At 53.6% G+C, this 18,087-nt stretch overlaps 2 protein-coding genes across 7 annotated transcripts; both read right to left on the bottom strand.

The window, feature by feature from the left end:
* Window positions 1-98: 98 nt before the first annotated feature.
* Window positions 99-12,018, bottom strand: TMEM184A (transmembrane protein 184A). The gene is made up of 9 exons (XM_027803968.2): window positions 11,955-12,018; window positions 8,743-8,967; window positions 7,881-8,046; window positions 6,858-6,948; window positions 6,691-6,766; window positions 5,979-6,070; window positions 5,410-5,579; window positions 5,113-5,310; window positions 99-4,666 (listed from the first exon to the last, which is right to left on the bottom strand). Exons 2-9 carry the CDS (start codon window positions 8,965-8,967, stop codon window positions 4,416-4,418), a joined length of 1,269 nt encoding a protein of 422 aa, XP_027659769.1. The 5' UTR covers window positions 11,955-12,018; the 3' UTR covers window positions 99-4,415.
* A 1,896-nt stretch (window positions 12,019-13,914) lies between these two features.
* On the bottom strand, window positions 13,915-17,636 carry PSMG3 (proteasome assembly chaperone 3). Of its 6 annotated transcripts, none has more exons than XM_027803958.2 (3): window positions 17,617-17,636; window positions 16,531-16,748; window positions 13,915-14,463 (listed from the first exon to the last, which is right to left on the bottom strand). In XM_027803958.2, the coding sequence occupies exons 2-3, from the start codon at window positions 16,744-16,746 to the stop codon at window positions 14,311-14,313; spliced, it is 369 nt and encodes a 122-aa protein (XP_027659759.1). In that variant the 5' UTR covers window positions 16,747-16,748; window positions 17,617-17,636; the 3' UTR covers window positions 13,915-14,310. The 6 variants fall into 6 exon arrangements, with proteins under 6 accessions (XP_027659759.1, XP_055565570.1, XP_055565571.1 ...); XM_055709595.1 differs by lacking the exon at window positions 17,617-17,636 and adding an exon at window positions 17,364-17,495; XM_055709596.1 differs by lacking the exon at window positions 17,617-17,636 and adding an exon at window positions 17,213-17,325.
* Between the last annotated feature and the right edge of the window lie 451 nt (window positions 17,637-18,087).

The raw sequence follows: 18,087 nt of genomic DNA, 5'->3' as shown, positions 1-18,087 counted from the left end.
TTGATTTTTCGGTGGAGTGTGTTCCTTGGGGGGGGCTTTTTGCCCGCCTGTCCCTGGTGCAGCGTGCAGCCAGCTGTGGCACTGGGGCCAGGCCATGTGTTTTTTGGGAGGCAGGCTGGACTAGGGTGAGTGTGACTGCTGTCGGGCTTTTGCAAGCATCTGACCCAGCCCGGCACAGCCAGCTCGCCCATCTCCCAGCCTTGCTGTGGAGCTTCCTTGGCGTGTTTGGAACATGCTTAAGGGGTAGCTCTTGTCCAAGCTGCTTGTCTGGTAGATCCCACGCTTGGACCACCTCTATCTGTTCTAACACAGGCTGTGCCTTTGCATATAGTCGGTGGGTATTTATGGTAGCGCAAGGCTGTTGCAGTCATGATGGTGAGAGGTGGCTGTGCAAGGCCACTCATGGCTTGGAGACCCTGTGCTGTGAGACAGGTCACAGTGCTGGAGAAGATGCTCCCTTCTCCTCCTTTGGGTTGTGCAATGTCCCTTCACTGGTTTCCTATGCGACTGCTTGTGAATCAACTGCTTTGACCCCTTGCATCCATATTTCATCTTTCTGTTTTTACCTGTTTGGGCTTTAAAGAGCCTGGTACCTTGTGCCTGTGAGCTCCTAGGGGCTGTGATAGCTTTAATCCCCTATTCGAAGTGGTGGATTTTCTTCAGGGGACAGCAGGAGGAGGAAAACACTTGGCATGTGCTGGGTTGAGGCAAGAGGTTGGAGACAGATGGGTGCATTGGCCGAGGTCGGAATTAGAGGTAGAGCAAAGTGGAGAGAAGCAGGGCTGAGAAGGCTTTGTGTGTCAGCAGGTAATGGATGGTCATTAGGCACAGAGGTGGGGTCAGGCAGGCTTGGCTGAGCCGGGATGTGGGTGAAGCCTGGGGGGCAATTGCAGTCACTGTGCTGAGCAAGAAAATCATCAGCTGCTTCAGCTCCTGCCTGGAGGGTCGGCAACCAGGAGAGAGGGAGGTGGGCCAGCCCAGCCATGTCTATTAGAAGGATGGAGGAGGGTTAGTTCAGGAGGAAAAAAAGTGTTGGGAATGGGCCTGGTGGAGGTGCAGCAGTGAGAGGCAACAACCTTCACCATGGTTATGGGAGGAGAAGGTCCTGGAACTGGGGGGAGAAACATCTTTGCCAACAGGCCTCCAAAAGCATGGATCCTGCTCTCCGATGCAGGTCTGGCAGCCTGCTGCCTCTCAGCAGCTGGACCCAGGGGCTGGCTGGTGGGTGGCTAGCACCCAAAAAAAAGCCTCTCTGCTTCCGACTGGGTGTTGTGAGGCAAGCAGCCATGTGTGAGAGCACTGGCTCCGCTGCGGCACTGGCGGCCACCTTCCTTCCCCTCCGCTGGTGGGAAGCGCGGTCGGCGCTAGCTCTGGTGGGTGCGATGGCAGAGCATGCCCCACCAGGATGCATGCCCGACACCAGCCCAAAAAGCACCGGGAGGATCGATACAGCCCCGTCTCGTCCTTGGGGAAAGCCTGAGGACGAGTGACAACTGGAAAACAAATCTGCCGACCACCAGAGCCTGCTGCTGGCAGCGAGAGAAGCCTGTTCCTCCCAAGCTGCCTGCTGGCGTGGCTCCAGGCACAGCCGGGCTCCTGTGTAGGTCACCCGTGTGCTCATCGCCAGCATTCCCTGCGTCCTTACTGAAGAGGTGGAGGAGATGTGTTAGCAGAGGAGCACAGGACCGTGTCTGCGGGGGAATTCATTCAGCCTACGACACCGTTGGTGTTTCTGTCCCCTGTGGAAGTGTTTTGACAGTGTGACGGCCTGAGGGCCGTGACAGCGCCCAGCCTGAGCCGTAAGCTCTTGCCTCTCTCCTTTCTCCAAGAAAAAGGACGACCGGGAGGCCAAGCTCGCGCCTGCTGGAGAGAGGAGTGTTGCCTGCTGTTGCACAGTGCAGCAGCCAGCTGGTGTCCAGCCCAGCACGGCTCCTTCAGGCTGGTATCATGCTGTTGACTTGGATGAGTCACAGCTGATTCCCCCCACCCCCCACCCCCCTTGTTTTGCTTGCAAGAAGAACCTGTTTTACATATAATACAGTAATCAGGGCTTGACATAAATAGGCAAATGTTACTGTCTGCAGTGGGAATTGCACCTGCTGGCAAGAGCAATGAATGCAGCCCATTATGCACCAGAGTCGATCATTTGTGCAGTGAAGTACAACTATGTTTCTTGCTGTGTTCTTGTGCAAGTCTTTATCTCAGTGGCTGCGAGCTCGCCAGCAGATGTGCCATCACCACCTTTGCAGTCTGTCCTCACCCCGGGAGCCGGAGCAGCCTCTGTTCCTGCAGCTGTGGCCGGCCCTTTCCCCGAGGGTTGGAGAAGACCAAGATGTTCAGCTCAGAGATGTCCCCGCTTCGGTGCTGGCTGCGTTACAAAGCCAAGCAGCCTCGTCCCTGAGCACTGAGGCTGCGCTTTGTGGGCAGGACAGTCTTGCTCCCAGGATGCGCAAGACCCTGGATGGATGCCTGGATGCATGGAGCATATGGCTCTTGTTTATGGATCTCATCGCAGGAGAAGTGGCAGCGGTCTCGCCGGCTGAACAGGTATAAGCAGTGGTGCTTTGGAGCAGAGGGACTTGCAAGACTGGCTTAGCTATAGGCTGCTCGTGTGGAGTCCGGGCTTCCAGCACAGTAAGACTTCTCCAATAATAATAAATAGAGGTTGTCTTGGTGGTGCTGGAGTCTGGGTTTTGTTTGGCTACAGCAGATCCAGCAGCTCTGAACTGCTGCATCCACAGCCCAGGCAAGGGTTGGAAGAGGTGCAGCGCAAGGAGAGGAAGCGGGGGACACGCACACTCTTTGTGAAGGGAAAAAGATGAGCACAAATCCTGTGGAATGCCAAAATGTGCAGGATGCTGCGTGTGCAGGTATTTCTGCTGGGCCAGCACTGAGGGGCAGAGAGGACGTTGAGCTTAAGAGCATCAGCATTAGAGCAGGAACAGGCAGATCGTGGACTCTGCTTGCTGAGCTAAGTGAAAACACTTGCTCACTCCCTGGTAGAAACTGCTGTTTATTAGAAAAAACCCTCATAAATAAAATAATTTCACGTTGTGATTTACATTTTGCAGCTTAAGAGCAGAGGAAAAAACCCAAGACGCTAGGAGTTGTGTGTAAAACAGCTCTAAGCCTTATTCATTGGTTGGTTTGCCAAATGACTGCAAATCTGAGGTTGCAGACTTGCCCTCGTCCTTCCACTACCCAGCTTCCACCCTCAAACGACAGCCCAGCCGGTGCCAAAGTAAGTTCCCAGGGATCTTCTGATTAACAAGGGAATAGAAATTGGACTAAAAATTGGGGAGGAGGAAGAGAGGAAGTTTAACAGAAGGATGTGCACTGTCCATCGCTGATATGGGGAGAATCCTCCCATGCCCTGTCTTCCTGCACCAGCAGTCCTGCTCTGAGCAACAGCATCCCCCAGCGTCCCTATCCCCACCACCATCACCCAGCTGGGCACAGCTCCTGCCTGTCTTCCCACAGGTTGGGCAAAGCCCAGGGACGGTAAATAGTGAAGGGTTAGGAGGAACACACAGTTCCCAGTAAGCGCATTCCTACCACCAGCAGTCACAGTCTGGTTCCCTAATAAAGACTCTGATAAGGAAGCTGGAATCCCTTTTAACTTCTGATCCATTCTGAGATAAGCTGGTTTAGACATAAACAAGCACTTCTGTCACAGGCAGCTCTCAGAAATGCAGCTGCAAGACCCCGCATTAGTCCGGAGCAAGGTCCCACCGCAGATCCCCGGGGGAGTTATGCAGGCAGCTGCATCTCCATCTGGAAGGAGAAGAGGATGACTTCTCTTCCTCCCTGGTAAAGGTCTTCTGCGCAACTCAGTAGGCTTTTCTGGGAGAAGGAGAGGGGGAAAAGATGTAAAAATAAAGAATGACGTCTTTCAACCGTTACCGGGTTTTGAGGTGAAGTGAAGTCACCTTCCTGGGCCGGTTTTCTCCACGGGGCCCTTGGAGATCAATTTTTACTCAAATCAGGAGAAACTAGAGCAGAACTGTGCTGAGAAAAGCATTCCTCTCAGGCCTCAGCACTGCTTGGAGGTAAGAGGAGGGTGAGGGTGGCTGGTCTGTCCTGCAGCCTGCCCCCCCCTCCCTGCCTGGCATCCCCCAGCGTGGGCATGGGGCTGGCACAGAGACACAAGCATTGGGCAGCAACGCAGGGCTGCTTAGTTGCAGAAGCAAAGACAGCCCCATCCTTAACACCAGTAGAGATGGGACAGCAGAAGCTGGCACTGTTTGTTTTAACCTTTCCCTGGGTTATTGCATCTTCCCTTCAAGGAACTGGCTTATTGGGTAGAGTTCCTGGCTTCTTCATACTCTGATTAGACCAGGTTATCTCAGCCTTGAGACACATCCCATTTGCATGGGTTTAAACCTCTCCAGTGTCACTGTCCTCTCCAGTGTCTCCTACAGCTCCTCATCAGACGGGATCAGCACTCTCTTCTCAATGTTTTTGCTCTTTCTGCTGCTCGGTCCATGTGTCTTGGAGGCTACATGCCCATTCTCCCCTGGTGCTTTGTGCTCTGCCTCCTGCATTGACTGCTGGATGTACTGCTGGTATGTGGGTGAGAAGTTGTGGATCGCATCCTGCACGATGTCCTGGGGGCTTATGGTCTCCTTCAGCCCGCTTGAGATGCTCTGCATCGGGGCAAGGTTTGCTGAAAAAGAAGGAGTGGGAGGGTGATGGGACATCAGACAGACATGAACCCAAGCACTCTGAGACTGGAGTGACACTTTTCCTTAGAAATTCAAGATCAGGGGCTCATTGTGGGACACGTCAGCTTGCAGTGACGAGTTCCTAGGAGAAGGAAGGCAACCCCAGCTCTGTTTCAAAGAGGATGGATTGTCTCCAGCAGCATGTGCTGTAATACCAAAATGCCCTAATTCTGCCCATCCACACAGAAGTCCCTCTTCCTATCCACTCGCTATGGCTTGTGGGTATCATGAGGGAAAAGGCAGAAGGAACTCACAGAGCACTGGGGAAGGAAATTCCTCTGGTGGTTTTTAGCATCCCATTGGTAATGCTATAAGGGGGTGTGTGTGTGTGTGAGTCTCCTCTTTCCTCAGTCACCGATGAAGGAAGGAAGAGGAGAGGAAAAGTTACCTGCTGAGTTTTCTTTCTTCTCTCTGTACACCTGGCAAGTGAATGCGTAGCGCAGGGCAATGGATGCAAAGAGCATCTCGATGCAGATGATGAAGTTCTGGTAGCCAGCAGCCACTGTCCCAGCTCCCACCTCCTTCCCATCAATGATCTGAACTTCAGGGATCACCCCACATTTCTCCAGGATTGCCAGCAGTGTCCCTGTGCAGAGGAAGGGAGAGGGATCAGCTCTGGTCCTGCATCCCTGGGTCAGGTGGGGCTGTGGGAGGAGGAGCACTGGGCATCTGTGGTGGGACCCACCTTGCCAGAAGGAGAGGAAGATGACTGCCTTGATGGTGATGAACTTGAGGACTGGTTTAAATGGGCGCAGCAGGTCCATGGTGGCGAAGTAGAAGAGGAAGAGGGCATAAAGTGCCAGGCTGACGGAGAAGTTGTAGATTATGGTGATGTAGAGGTAGCCGCTTCGGACACTGTGGGAAGAGAGAGAGCTGCTGCCCTGGGCTGTGGGAAGCGAAGCAAGTGCAACAGGAAGTAAAGAAGGATGAAATGGGGAGGGGAGAAGTGCATAGCTTTGTCGTGGGGGAGAGCACAGCTCAGGAGGGGAAGGAGAGGCAGGGAGAAATGGGGGAGCAGGGGGCCACTCTCAGCTTTTCTCTGTTGGTGGGACCTTATGGCTCACAGGAGTTTCATCTCTTTCTTATTGGGGGCCAGTGAGTCTCCATTCCCTGGTGCTTTGGGCTCTCTGTGCCCTCACTACCCGTGGTGCAGCTCCCTGGGGCGGGGGGCTGGCAGGACACCCTGTCCCTTGTGATGGAGCAGGGACCTGTCCTGTCCCCTTCACCCTCCCCAACGTGACCCAGCATCCTCACTTGAAGTCCCCGTCGTGGTACTTCCCAAACGCCTGCAGGACGATGGTGATGACTGCCATGAGGGGTTTCACGACGCAGAACTGCAGCGTGGCCTGCACAGGGGAGAAACACGGGGTACCCTGGGCAGCAGGGGTACCCACCGACCCCCGCAGCGCCTGCCAGCCCCAGCCCTGCTGCATGAGCCCTCTCTGCTCCTAGGACAGAGACAGAGGACAGAGCAGTTCTCCGTGACGGGAGTGGAGAATGCTGCAGGATGAGATAGGAACCAGCTCAGGGTCTGCAGACGGGAGGGGAGCAGGGCTCCTGCAAGGCAGCTCCTGAAAAGCAGCGTAGCCCCTTGGAGGGGGGGGACTGGGTGGCCTGGGGACAGAGCAGTGCCAGATTCAGCCCACAGTGCAGCCCTGGAGAGCTGAGAGCCGTCCAGGCTAACCTGGGGCTGGACAGAGATGGCAATCTCAGCTCTGCAGTGGGAGGAGACCCTGACTCAGCAGTGAGTCAGAGGCAAGGACAGCGAGCCTGGCGCCCTGCTGCTGGCCAGGTGCCGGCGAGCTGGGTGAGCTGCCTCCCTCGGAGGAAAAAACAAACCCAAAAAGAGCATCTTGGGAGAGCGACGAAGCAGAGCCTTCTCGGCAGGGCAGCAGGGAAGGGACCTGCCACCCAGAGAGCCCGTATTGGAGGGGAGCGGAGCTGGTGCACCCCGGCGGGTACCCACCTGCTTGCAGAAGCGCAGGAACCCGATGGAGTAGGACATACCCTGAAGGCAGCAGGTCCCATAAAAGCAGCTGGACCTGGAAGCAGAAGCCGAGGAGATGTTGTGAGGGCTGCTGGATGGGGAAAGCGGGTGGAGGGCTGAGGAACTCGTGGGATGCTGGGACTTACGCAATGGGCTTCCCTCGGATCTCTGTCATGATGGTGCTCTCCCCTCCAAGGTACTCAAAGCACAGGCTCAAGAAGCTGTAAATCACAAAAGCTGGCAAGGCAAGGGCAGACACAATCAGCAGGGCTGATAGAGATCCAGGAGAGGGTTGTTACATTTCACACTCCTTCCTGCTCACATGTTCTCTCATCCACCCCAGCACCACATCAGGATTTGGTACACTGGTGGGTTGGGAGCCCCGTGAGGGGAGCAGCAGGTCAAATCCACCTGACTTCCAAGCGGAGTCAGAAGCACCGCACCATGTGCACAGGGTTTGTTGCAGACGCAGCAGCTCCTCCATACGCACAGAGTCCATACATGCATGTGGCAGCACTTGGATGTCCCAGCAGCACTTGTGGAGCTGGCCCCCACACCCCCAAAAAAGCCCAGGCAGGAGTGCAATGGCCAGCAGCATCTGTGTGGAAGGACCTCAGAATTGCTAAGGGGCAGCACAAGCGGCTGATGGCCAGCAAGGAGCAGATCCTCAACAGTTTTCTTGGACATTCCCATCACTTATTTTTCCTATACTCCAGACCTGAAGTAATACACATGCTCACACCCCTCCGTTCCCCAGGGGGAGAGCAACAAGGTGGAAGAGCAGCCTCAACTCTGATGAGCTTCCCCTGCACCTCAAAACACTTCAGCTCTCCCATTTCTTAGGTATGTCTACCTTCTGCTTTAGAGAAGCTGCATTTCCACCCCAAAGGCAGCCAGAAAACCTTTTTCCTCAGGAGCATGATGCTGGGGTCCCTCTAAAGCTGCAGGCAGGCATCAGAAAGGCACCAGCTCGTGTCTGCCCATGGGTTTATCCCCTCCCTGCTGCTGATGGAGAAAGAAGGGGAAAACCTCTGCACAGAGGGAGAGTGAGAAGTGAAAGAGATGGAGATTTGCCACTCTGCGCAATCCAGGATGCTCCAGAGGCAGGCCAGTGAGATGAGAGCCCTGCTTTGCCATCAGCCTCCCTGCCAAGGAGAGGCTGCACTCACCTTCATAGCAGTCGCGCACCGAGTCGAAGTAGACGTAGTACTGGTGGCTTCCGAGGAGGAGGAGGCTGAGCCAGGAGTCAAAGGCATAGACGGGCACGATGAAGAGGATGCGGATGATGTAGCGCTGCTCCTTGGGGACAGTGTAATTCCTCAGGTGTGTGTAGATCTGCAAAGTGCCCAGTCTGCAGAGCTGTAGCTATCACTGGTCAGGAGGGGAACGGGAGGTACCCCCAGCCCACAGGGCGGCGGGAGGCTCGTCCCATCTCAGCCCTCCTCCCGGGGGTGAGAGCACTTCCAGCTTTCCACCAGAGGCCCATGGTTGTGAACAGACACGTGAAACAGGCTCCATCCCAGTCCCCAGTTCCACAAAAACGTGGAAATTAGGACCCTTCCCCAGGGCTGTGTGAGGAGCATGCCCTCCTCCATGCCAGCTCTCGTGCAGCCCTGTCCCAGTGCTCAGAGGTACCAGCTCGCCCCAGAGCTGCCTTCAGCAGCAGGGATCCACTCAGCACCCAAAACCATGCCCACTGGCAGTATGTTTCAAAGCAGCTGGTGGTGTGCACCCCAAAGACACAGACCCTGGGGGTGCCAGACGAGAAACCCCGCTGGGTGTTGCCTCTGGGCACTGCCGATGCCCTGCAGCCTCTCCCAGCTCTGGCAGCCACCTGGGGAGCGAGTGGGCAAAGTCCACCATCCCGAACTGCCAGCACCAGGCTCCCGACATGAAGATATCGCCTCTGGGCAGCAACAGGAGGAAATATTTATCCAGAGCTGAGTGATTTGCGGTGAACCTGGGGCCAATCAATCATTTTGTCTTTGCGTGAACCCCAGCACTGAGCCCTGCCTGCGCTCCAGCCCATACCTGGTGGAAGGTGATGATGAGTGCTGACCACACAAAGATGCCAGAGATGACCTGTGCCGCCGTTGTGGTCAGAAAAAGCTGCTGGTCATGCTGGGAATCGTTGTGCGCAGCCGTGAGCAGGGCAGGGGCTGGGGATGAGGGTGCTGAGGCCTGCCCATCCACTGTGCTGGACCCTTGGGTGCCGGGCGACTCATGAGAGGGCAAGGCACGTGTGACATTACTCATCTGCAGGCAGGGAGAGACAAGGGGAGTGGTGCAGGAAGGCAGGACCAAGGTAAGCTGGTAAAGGGGAAGGTCCCAGCGGATTTCACAGCCCACACAGTGTAGACAAACCTCCTGTGAGGTTTATCTCCTCCCCAGGGTTTTCCCAGGGTGTCCCTCACCCAAACCAGCCTATTCACTATGGTTGGGTTTGCTTTTGCCAGCAGGAAAATGCAAACATCCTTCAAGAGCAGACCCTCTTTTCTCCGAGGAGCTGTATGCAGTCCCTGTGTCCCCCAAAACACTTCTCCTTCCCAGCCTTGCTCCTTGATTTCTCAGGGATCACTATCCTGTTTGCCAGGGAAAGACCTGCCTACATTTGTGCCCCTGTGAGTCCACACTTGTGGCTCAGGACCCTTTTCCATCAGGACCCACAGACCTAAGTGTTAAACACATCCTTCACCCATGATAATGAGTCCCTTATCAAGGAGCCATCAGGACAATGCAGGGTCCTCCTTGGGAGCCCAGAAAACACTGGGATCCCTGTGGTTCCTCCCAGATTTGGCTCCTTTTGTCATGCATCGCCTGCTGGGGCAAAGCCCAAGGCTGCTCGGGAAGCCAGATGTTCGGCATTTTGGCCGGCCTCATCCATTTTGGGATCGGAGGGGTCTTGGTAAGCCAGCAATACCAACCCCAAGACCTGAAGGGCAGCTAGCGGTCCCTCCTGCACCCAAATTAACCACAAGGGAGCCAGCCTGCCATGTCGAAGGCAGAGTTGCTTCCCTTTGAGGATGCTGTAGTGCTCCAGCATCTCCCTGGCAGGTCTGTCTTCCCCAAGGCTATTTGCCTCAAGGCACTGAGCATTCCCAGCGCAGAGGGTGGCCAGGGCATATGAACACCGTGTACCCTGTGGCTCCAGACAGCAAGGACCAACCATATTATGTTCTTATTTATGGGGCAGCTTCATATCTCAAGGCCAACAGATGCATAAACAGCTATGTTTGGCCTCTCTTTCTGCTAATCTATGGAAAACTGCTTTTTCCCCCAAGTATAACAATAGCGGTTTAAAAGAAACCCCAACAACCTGTGAGCAGAGCTCTAACAATATAGATGCTTCTTTGTGCACTGTTAATAAACAAAGATGTTAGCTGCTGGGTAACTATCGCCTGGGGGTAAAACTGTAAGCAATGAACTGGTGAGAGGCAAGAAAATATCTGCCGCAGATAAGAGTGGTAGGGAATGACCTCAGTCCAACTAAACACAGAAAACAAACCAAAGCAAGAGCTCGCCCTGCTGCTTCCTCTCCTGCCCTCTTGCCGAACCCCAACCTCACAGGAGAGGAAACTCAGCTGGTGTCAGATCAACAGACCTAAAAATACTTTCCTCCCCCCCTCCGCCTGGCAGGAGCCGCCTGTAAGCGGAGATGCCCAGGGCAGCAGCGTGCTGGCCAGGTCCCAGGAGCTCACCCCAGCGTACCTGCACCTGTGAGTGGGGAAGTGGAGCTGGAGATGGCTGGAGAAATGGGCTGATAGTGTTACAGAGGCAGCGGAGCTGGGTTTTTCCTCCCTGTGACCATCCCACGGCCCTGCCCCAGCCAGCAGGAGAAAGGATCCCAGGGAGAGCCGGGGAGGGATCTGGTCTTTGGATAGACCACACCACCACCAGACCTGCCTTGTAAACATTAACAGGAGGACGGAGATAGCTTGTGGCACAGGGAGGGAGGTGAAAGCCTGGCTGTCCCCCATTCCCCATAACTCCTCAGTCTTTTTAGGGGCTGCCCTGCTGCTGGTTGGGGCCATAAGGCTGCATTTGGCCAGACTTTCCCTCTGCCAGAGCTTCACAATAGGGAAGGACGTGATCCAGCTCGCTTCCCAGGACATGGCAGCGAGCTGTGCTCATCACTAGACCCATTTATTCTGTTTTCAACGCAGTGCTGTGCCACAGATGCTTGGCCCAAGACATCCCAACTCCCATTAGCTTTCCCAGCCATTGCAGTACAAGCACGGTGGCACCAGCAGCTGGTCCTGGCAGGCTCCCCCACATTGTCACACTCTGAACACGGCGGCGGAGCAAGTCATTAAAAACAAAAGGCTCGGTGCCACTCGGAGACAGGGCTCCCAGCTCCAGAGGTAATTAGATCCCGGCTGTGCAAGGTAGCCGGGCAATTCAATGCAGTTAGAGGGCCATTTGCTTCCAAAACAAAGGCAGCGAGGAGACACGGAGAACAGTATTAGCTGCAAAATTCAGCTCCTCAATAGGACTGCACCAGTGCCACATCCAGTCTGGCAGTTTTCAGACACCTTGCAGGTACCTGCCACGCAGTGTCTACCTGTTACGCTCACTGCCTGGGGTATTAGAGCTGCTAAGTGAGCACTAAGCAGATCAACTGAGCAGTGAAACCTATGTTAAAGGCAGGCCACCTGCAAACAGGGCTTTTCACTTTGCCAAGGATTCCCCTCCATCTGCAGGCTGCCAGAGCCTCAACTCCCAGCTCGTATCCCTCCCAGTGTCCCAGAGCACCCAGGACAGATTCCTACCTCGGTGGCAGCCCCCGTGGGGCTGGAGCAGTCAGAAAGGAAAGGTGAGCTCCAGCAGCCCCCACTAGTACCGCTGCAGTGCTGGCTGTGTGCCTAGGTAAGGGGGGAGGGATCGCTGGCCCCCACCCTGGGCAGGGGCGCATCCAGGTTCAGCCCCACCAGTGCCGGAGACATGCCTTTGCTCCTGATTGCTTTCAGCAGATAAAGCCAGGGCTCGGCATTATGTACCTGCTCAGCCTCTCCATACCAACCCCAGGCCACCCAGGAGGAAGGACCTACACAGCGCATAGCTATAAATTGAGTCAGGGCAGCGTCAAGCCCTCCTTAAAGCCCGTCTGGAGGAGCAGGTGACGCACACACAGGGCTCTTCCAGCAGGCTCTGCCCCTCCAGCAACTCCCCCGGGTGCTCAGGACCCACTCTGCTCTGTGGGGGGGTACCCCCGGCTGCTGTGTGCCCCCCAGGGCCCCACTCACCCTGCGGGGCTCCTCCGGGAGCGGGTCTGGCTGCCGTGCACCTGCCTCCGCATCCCCTGCGCCCTCCTCCACCTGCACCTGCGGGGGACTCCTCCTCCGGGCACCCTCCCAGCCCTGCCCGCCCGCTGGCAGCGGGCCGTGCCAGCGCCCCGCTCACCCTGGCTGCTCCCCGGCCCGGCAGCTGGAGCAGCAGGTCGGCCTTTGCCTCCCTCGGAAAAACTCCCCAACTCACCTTTCCAGTCTGCCTCGCTTGGCACCCACGCCCAAAAAGCAAACACAGATGGAAAGCCAGGGCGCAGCCCTATGCCGCTGCCCCCAGCCGGGCACTTGTCCTGCGGCCGTGGGCCAGAGCTCTGCCTGGGTGGCAAAGGCAGGTTTTCTCGCAAATGGGAATTAATCCTTACCTGGAGGACAGTGACGACAAAAAGGCAGGCAGCTGGTGGCAGCGGCAGGCTTGTGCCTGTTCTTTGAGGCAGGCTGTTCCCCTAGTTTACTGCAGAGCAGAGAGGAGCAAAGTCGAAGGACCAATTGCTCGTGGTCTAATTTATTGCCCGTGGAAACGCAGCAGGGTAAGTCTGTCCTGGCTCCCAGCATCACATCGGAGAGATCTCCCTGTCCTTTCTTTACCCACTATCCCATACAGACCCAATGGCACACAGGGCCAGGACATCAAGGTGGTTAACTCACAATTGCCTAATTTAGGTAGTAACTCAGGTCTTCAGGACATAGCGGTGGTATGCCACTGTATCACCACAGAGGAAGATGCAATTTACATTCAATTTGCTAATTAATGTATGGTTTCTACAAGTTGCTGGAGCTATGCACACCGTAAGAGCAGCAGGATTTGGGAAATACATTGAATTTTGTGTAAGGAAAGAATCCCTACTAGCAAACCAAGACTGACGTTAACAAATTCCACATGCCTCTCGGCCCTTCTAGACAAAAAATAATAATAATAAAAAAATTAAAAAAAAGAAATGTAAAAGATGTAAAAGAGGGAAAATTTGGAGTTCTGACAGATGCAAATCTTTGATTCTTGGAAGCACGGTTTGGAAAATTATTTTTAGATGAGATTTCTTGTCAAGGGCAGCTGCAAGCCCGCAGTGTTTTGAATGTACTTTTAAAAAATAGTTTCATTTCTCATAATCCCTTAAATACTGTAAATAACCCTTACTTCAGAGGAAAGAGTCCTTTCGAAATCCATTTTCTGCTTTTCTACTTTTAGGGGATTTTTTTAGCACCAGAAATGACCCAGCAGCTGGATCTACATGGGGCAGGCACAGGCTCTGTACCAATTCTGCTGTACCAACAGGTCCTAATGCAGCACAGGTCCTCCCTGCCCCGAGCCCAAGCCCCGGCCTCTGCTCTGTCAAGTGTGTAAGTGACAGAGGTGCGTAACAGCTTGCTCTCTGAAAATTTCTACTTGGTGGTATTTTTACAAGAAGAGGTAAAACCAAGTATGCTTTCCAAGCAAATGGCAACAGTTTGGCTATTAAGTATTGCATCAACTCGGGAGAAACACCCCTGTGTAACCCCCCAAACCCTTCTCTCCCCATGTCTCCTACAACAGGTGCTTCAGGGACGTGCCAGCTTGTTGCAGGTAGTCCAACCTATGTATGTGCTGCCTCTCCAATGTGCTGGTACCATGTAATCCATAACCAGCTGTTATTTTGTCTTTTTTTCACTACTTTGGTTTTTCATCTTCCACCCTGATGTCAGCTTTCATGAAATTTGCAGAGCATAATTATCTGCCTCTCTTTAAAACCAGAGCGCAAGTAGAAGCCATAGATTCAGACTACATCAGGAAAGGGTCTGACATAAGGACAAAGCGGTGATATAGGACTTATTTCCTTAAAAAACAGAAAGAAAATCTTTCCTACTATACAACTGTTGATTTGTTACTGGGGTTTGTATTTCAGTTGAAGTGATCTTCAGAGAGCAAAAAAGAAAACAGGTAAAATTAGATTAGCCAATGTTTCTTTTATTCACTCTGCACTGGGTGTTCCCCTTTGCGGTACAGCGTAGCTACAGAGCTTGGCATCTATCGCTCCTCAGGACACAAACGCAGAGCCATGCTGCTTCCCAAATCCACATCCCACCCAATGTGATAAAAATAATACTTCTCTTGTATGTAGAGACAGTTGTTCTTGTCTCATCACTGACTATATGGACTGCAAACCTGTCACAGTAACAAAACCCTCAAGTATTCTACACAGTAGAGAAAAATTAACAAAATTCCTCATTTTGTCCAAAAGCAACACAAAGACATTCCATCATTTTCATTTCTTGTCCTTTCAAATAGGTGGTGATGAGTCATGGACTCAAGATCATTTCCTTGAATCCAGATGGCACAACTTTACCACACTTGGCAACTTCGGATCACTTCCCGTAGAGCTTGTATTCCTTCCATGGTCTTGTCCTTTAAAGCCATGGCGAGAAGAACAGGTTTGTTCCCAGCTTCCTGAGACACAAACGCCACCAGGTTTTTGGCACAAACATGAACGAGGGGCTGAAAAGCAAAGGTATATAGATGTACACTCTTACAGCTGGGAGAGCCCTTCCACAGCTGTTAGGAGAGGAAGAGTCCTGCAAAGACACAGAGAACATCAAGAACCTGTCGGTACTGGACTTGGAGAGAGCGTGCAGCTTGCCGAGCTGTTCAAATGTGATTGGGAACAGACAGGCAGTTTGGCTGGTCAGCATAGCCAAGCCATGGTACAGGGAACTTTGGAAAGCACTTTCTTAACTAGCTTAAAAGGAAAGAGTTTGGATCCATGAGTGACAGCCACCCAAACCACCCTGAAACAACTTAACTGGAGCTGCACTTGTATCGAGTTTTGCACTGGTTTGGAAAACTTGGGAGAATCTTTCCTTCTACTAATCCTCCCACCCAAACTACGTCACCAAATATCAAATTATATGAAATGCCATGGATTAAAATGCCTCTATTTCAATCATAGCCAGCTTTCTGAAGAAGGCTCCAAGTACAACAATCTTTTAAAAACTTGTTGCTGAAGAGGGTATGTTCCGCTGACAAGCTCTGGAAAAAACCTGTTGTTTCTGCAATTCCTAGACACCCTAAACTGGTATTGTATACACAGTTTTTGCACGCCATGTGTAAAAGACATGTTGTTTGTAATTTTAATAGAATAATGAAAACCAGAAATAAGTAGTGAGGCTGAAGGAGTGAAGAAAAGGGATATAATCTTGTTAATAAGGTTTCTTTAACAATAATAAACTAGAATAGAATAGCACAGGCTATTTCAGTTGGAAGGGACCTACAATGACCATCTAGTCCAACTGCCTAACCAATTCAGGGCTGAACAAGTTAAAACATGTTGTTAAGGGCATTGTCCAAACGCCTTTTGAACAGACAGGCTTGGGGCATCGACCATCTCTTTAGGAAGCCTGTTCCTGTGTTTAACCACCCTCTTGGTAAAGAAATGCTTCCTAATGTCCAGTCTAAACCTCCCCTGGTGCAGCTTTGAACCATTCAGCTCATCTAGGTTGTATTTACATCCACAGTTATGCATTTATCAGAAGGATGAGTTTGCTTGATTTTAGCTACCAGTTAGGTTTGGAAATGTGCACCATCCCAAACAGGGATGTTAACGGTGACAAACCGGAAGGCAGCAACCTAGTAAAAGCGTTTTCTTAAAGTTTAGATTGAGTTGGTAAAATGATTTAAAAATACTATGTAACAAAGTAAACAAAGGCACTTCCCATTTCCAAATAAAACACAAAACCAGCCTGGGGGTGGATGTGGTCAGCCTTAGCAGGTATCACACCAGGGAAAGCAAAGCATCTCCTGTCCAGAGAAGGAAGGCCACTGCTGAAGAACAAGAACTCCATAAGGGGAAGCTGCAGATAGAATCAGGAACTTCTGTTGCTAGAGATTTTCTAGTTAAGGTTAGCAAGTAATATTTGATAGCTCCAACCCTGATGGAAAGCCTTATAATCTTGTAGCTCTGTAACTTTGTTTTAATGCTTGACTAGTTTACCCTTTGTGAAACACCTTTTCTTCTGCCTTCTTGCCAGCTCTGTGAAATGGTTGATAAAAAACTTATTTTGTTGAAACAAAGCAAATTAAACTTTATCAAGGGAAGGTGCTGGCAGGCACACTTGGGAGAGGGCAACTAAAGTCCATTATGGGGCTGGCATAGATGGGATGGGGGTGAGAAAAGAAACTTGAAAAGAAAAACAAACTCACTGTAACAGAAACCCAAAAAAAGGTTATCAAAGTCTCTGTGTTTGATCTTGCAACTCTTAAACCAACATGAACTTTATCAAACCTTCCATAAACATGGCAAAGCGATCCATATCCTGTAGGACACAAAACAGCAGATCCCCAAGCCACTCACAGTTAGTTCAACTTTTGTTAAGTCAAAGAGCAGATGAGCACGCATACTTTTCTGATGAACCCCTCTTCCTCAGAAGAGATTTTAAAATTAATCTTACCACTGTACAAACACTGCTTAACTGCTGTGATTCATCAGCTCCCTGGCAACTTGCACACCCCCACCTACTATATTTTCCCCTTATCCTTGCTGCCAGTGCACTGTAGATCCACTCTCACCTCATCCTTGCCCAGTAGCACCTTTGTGGTAAGTGAGGGCCTGCCCACGTTGTCACCGACCGTGTTGGGGTCCACGTAGACGATTGTCCCCATCTTGCCGTACTGCGTGACCACCACGAGGACGGAGTTGGAGAACGCCGTGCACACCACCTCCGTCGGGACCCCGTGGACCACCTCCTCTCGCTGCTTGGATGTCACGATGGGCCTCGCTTCCATCGCTGCTGATAAAGTAGCAAGAACACAACAGTAATAACAAAGTAAAGTTACAAACAGAGGTGACAGGCTATAAAAAGCCCAAATCCTTCTCTCCACACCAAATACCCGGGGTTAACTTAATTTCAGGGCACAACAGCATCCGGAGGTGTATGTCTGTGCAGGAACAAGGGTCGGCACCGCACACCCCCGACTGGAGAGGGGGGAATTCAGCCGCCCCGCAGCACCAGCCTGCACCCCCCGCAGCACCAGCTGCCATTTACAGGGCTCCGTGCTAACCGTGTTTAACAGCGACGGCACCTGCGGAGCGGGCCGCCCCCCGCCCGGGCCGCCGTGCCCTCCCGGTGGCCGGCACCGAGGGGCGACCCCCGGGCCTCGCTTCCCACCCCCGGCCCCGCAGGCCCCGGCGCTTCCCGAGGGCGGCACCAGCCCCGGGCCGAGGCCCAGCACGGGCCGCCGGCGCCCCTACCCGCGCCGGGCCCCGCCGCGCCGCCGCTCCCCGGCCAGGCCCGCCCCGCCGCGGCGGAAGCGGCGCCTCCCCCCGCCCTGCGCCGGGCCGCGGCGCGGGGAGATGGCGCAGGGCGGCCGCTGCCCTCCCCTCAGCGCCGAGCCGCCATTACCCGCCGCGCTCGGCCGGCCAGGCGCCATCTCCCGCCCCTCGCCGGCCCCGCACCGCGCCCTTCGCCCGGCCCGGCCGCGCTGTGCCCGTGTGCGGGCGGCGGCGCTGGCAGCCGGCGGGAGGCCTGTCTGCGGCCTGGGCCCCTCCTCAGGGCCTGTGGGGGGACGGGGCAACCTGCGCTTGGGCAGCCCCTGCCAGTTCTGATATTTTATTTTCCTCCCCCTCATTCCGACATGGGGGGCGACCGCTCCCACCCGAAGCCCCCGAGCGAGCCTTCCCATCAAAGTCAGGCGGGTTTGGGTCCATCGGAGAGGCCTTGGCCTCAGCCCTGCCCCGGCCGGTGCCCGGCAGGCTGGCCAGCCTCCTGCCTCGGGGCTGGCGGACAAGCGGTGGCCAGTTCCATGCCAGAACGGTCCACGCGTGGGCCAGCTGCCTCGGGAGCGAAGCCTGGGGCCTGGGCAAGCCGTGGCAGCTGCTGCTGGTGCTGTAGCAGGAGATGGGGACACAGAGTGCCAAAAGAAATGTTTATGTCCCAGGAGCAATACGTGCAAACTCAGTGTCTGTTAACTGCATACAGTTAATCCAGTGCTAGTATTTTTCATCAAAATAGTAGTACTCACGAATAATAATTTTGTACATTCAATTTATACAAAGCTCTGAAAATTGGTGTTTCTTGGAGGTTTGCTACCTTCCGGACTTCTGCAATTACTGTGTCTAAAATACGC

The sequence above is a fragment of the Falco cherrug genome, chromosome 4 (assembly GCF_023634085.1).
Source record: "Falco cherrug isolate bFalChe1 chromosome 4, bFalChe1.pri, whole genome shotgun sequence".
Classification (NCBI taxonomy): Eukaryota; Metazoa; Chordata; class Aves; order Falconiformes; family Falconidae; genus Falco; species Falco cherrug.
This window is presented reverse-complemented; position numbering and strand designations above follow the sequence as displayed.

Bases quoted from the DNA above. Each gene is read 5' to 3' on its own strand.
- TMEM184A (XM_027803968.2), bottom strand. From the start codon at position 8,967: ATGAGTAATGTCACACGTGCCTTGCCCTCTCATGAGTCGCCCGGCACC. The intron at 6,767-6,857 runs GTAAGTCCCAGC...TTCTGCTTCCAG, and splicing joins ATCCGAGGGAAGCCCATTGC to GTCCAGCTGCTTTTATGGGA. The intron at 6,071-6,690 runs GTGGGTACCCGC...TCCCCTGTGCAG, and splicing joins TCCTGCGCTTCTGCAAGCAG to GCCACGCTGCAGTTCTGCGT.
- PSMG3 (XM_027803957.2), bottom strand. From the start codon at position 17,002: ATGGCAGCTGGTGCTGCGGGGGGTGCAGGCTGGTGCTGCGGGGCGGCT. The intron at 16,749-16,851 runs GTATTTGGTGTG...CTTTATCAGCAG, and splicing joins TGAAATTAAGTTAACCCCGG to CGATGGAAGCGAGGCCCATC. The intron at 14,464-16,530 runs GTGAGAGTGGAT...TTTGCTTTTCAG, and splicing joins TGCTACTGGGCAAGGATGAG to CCCCTCGTTCATGTTTGTGC.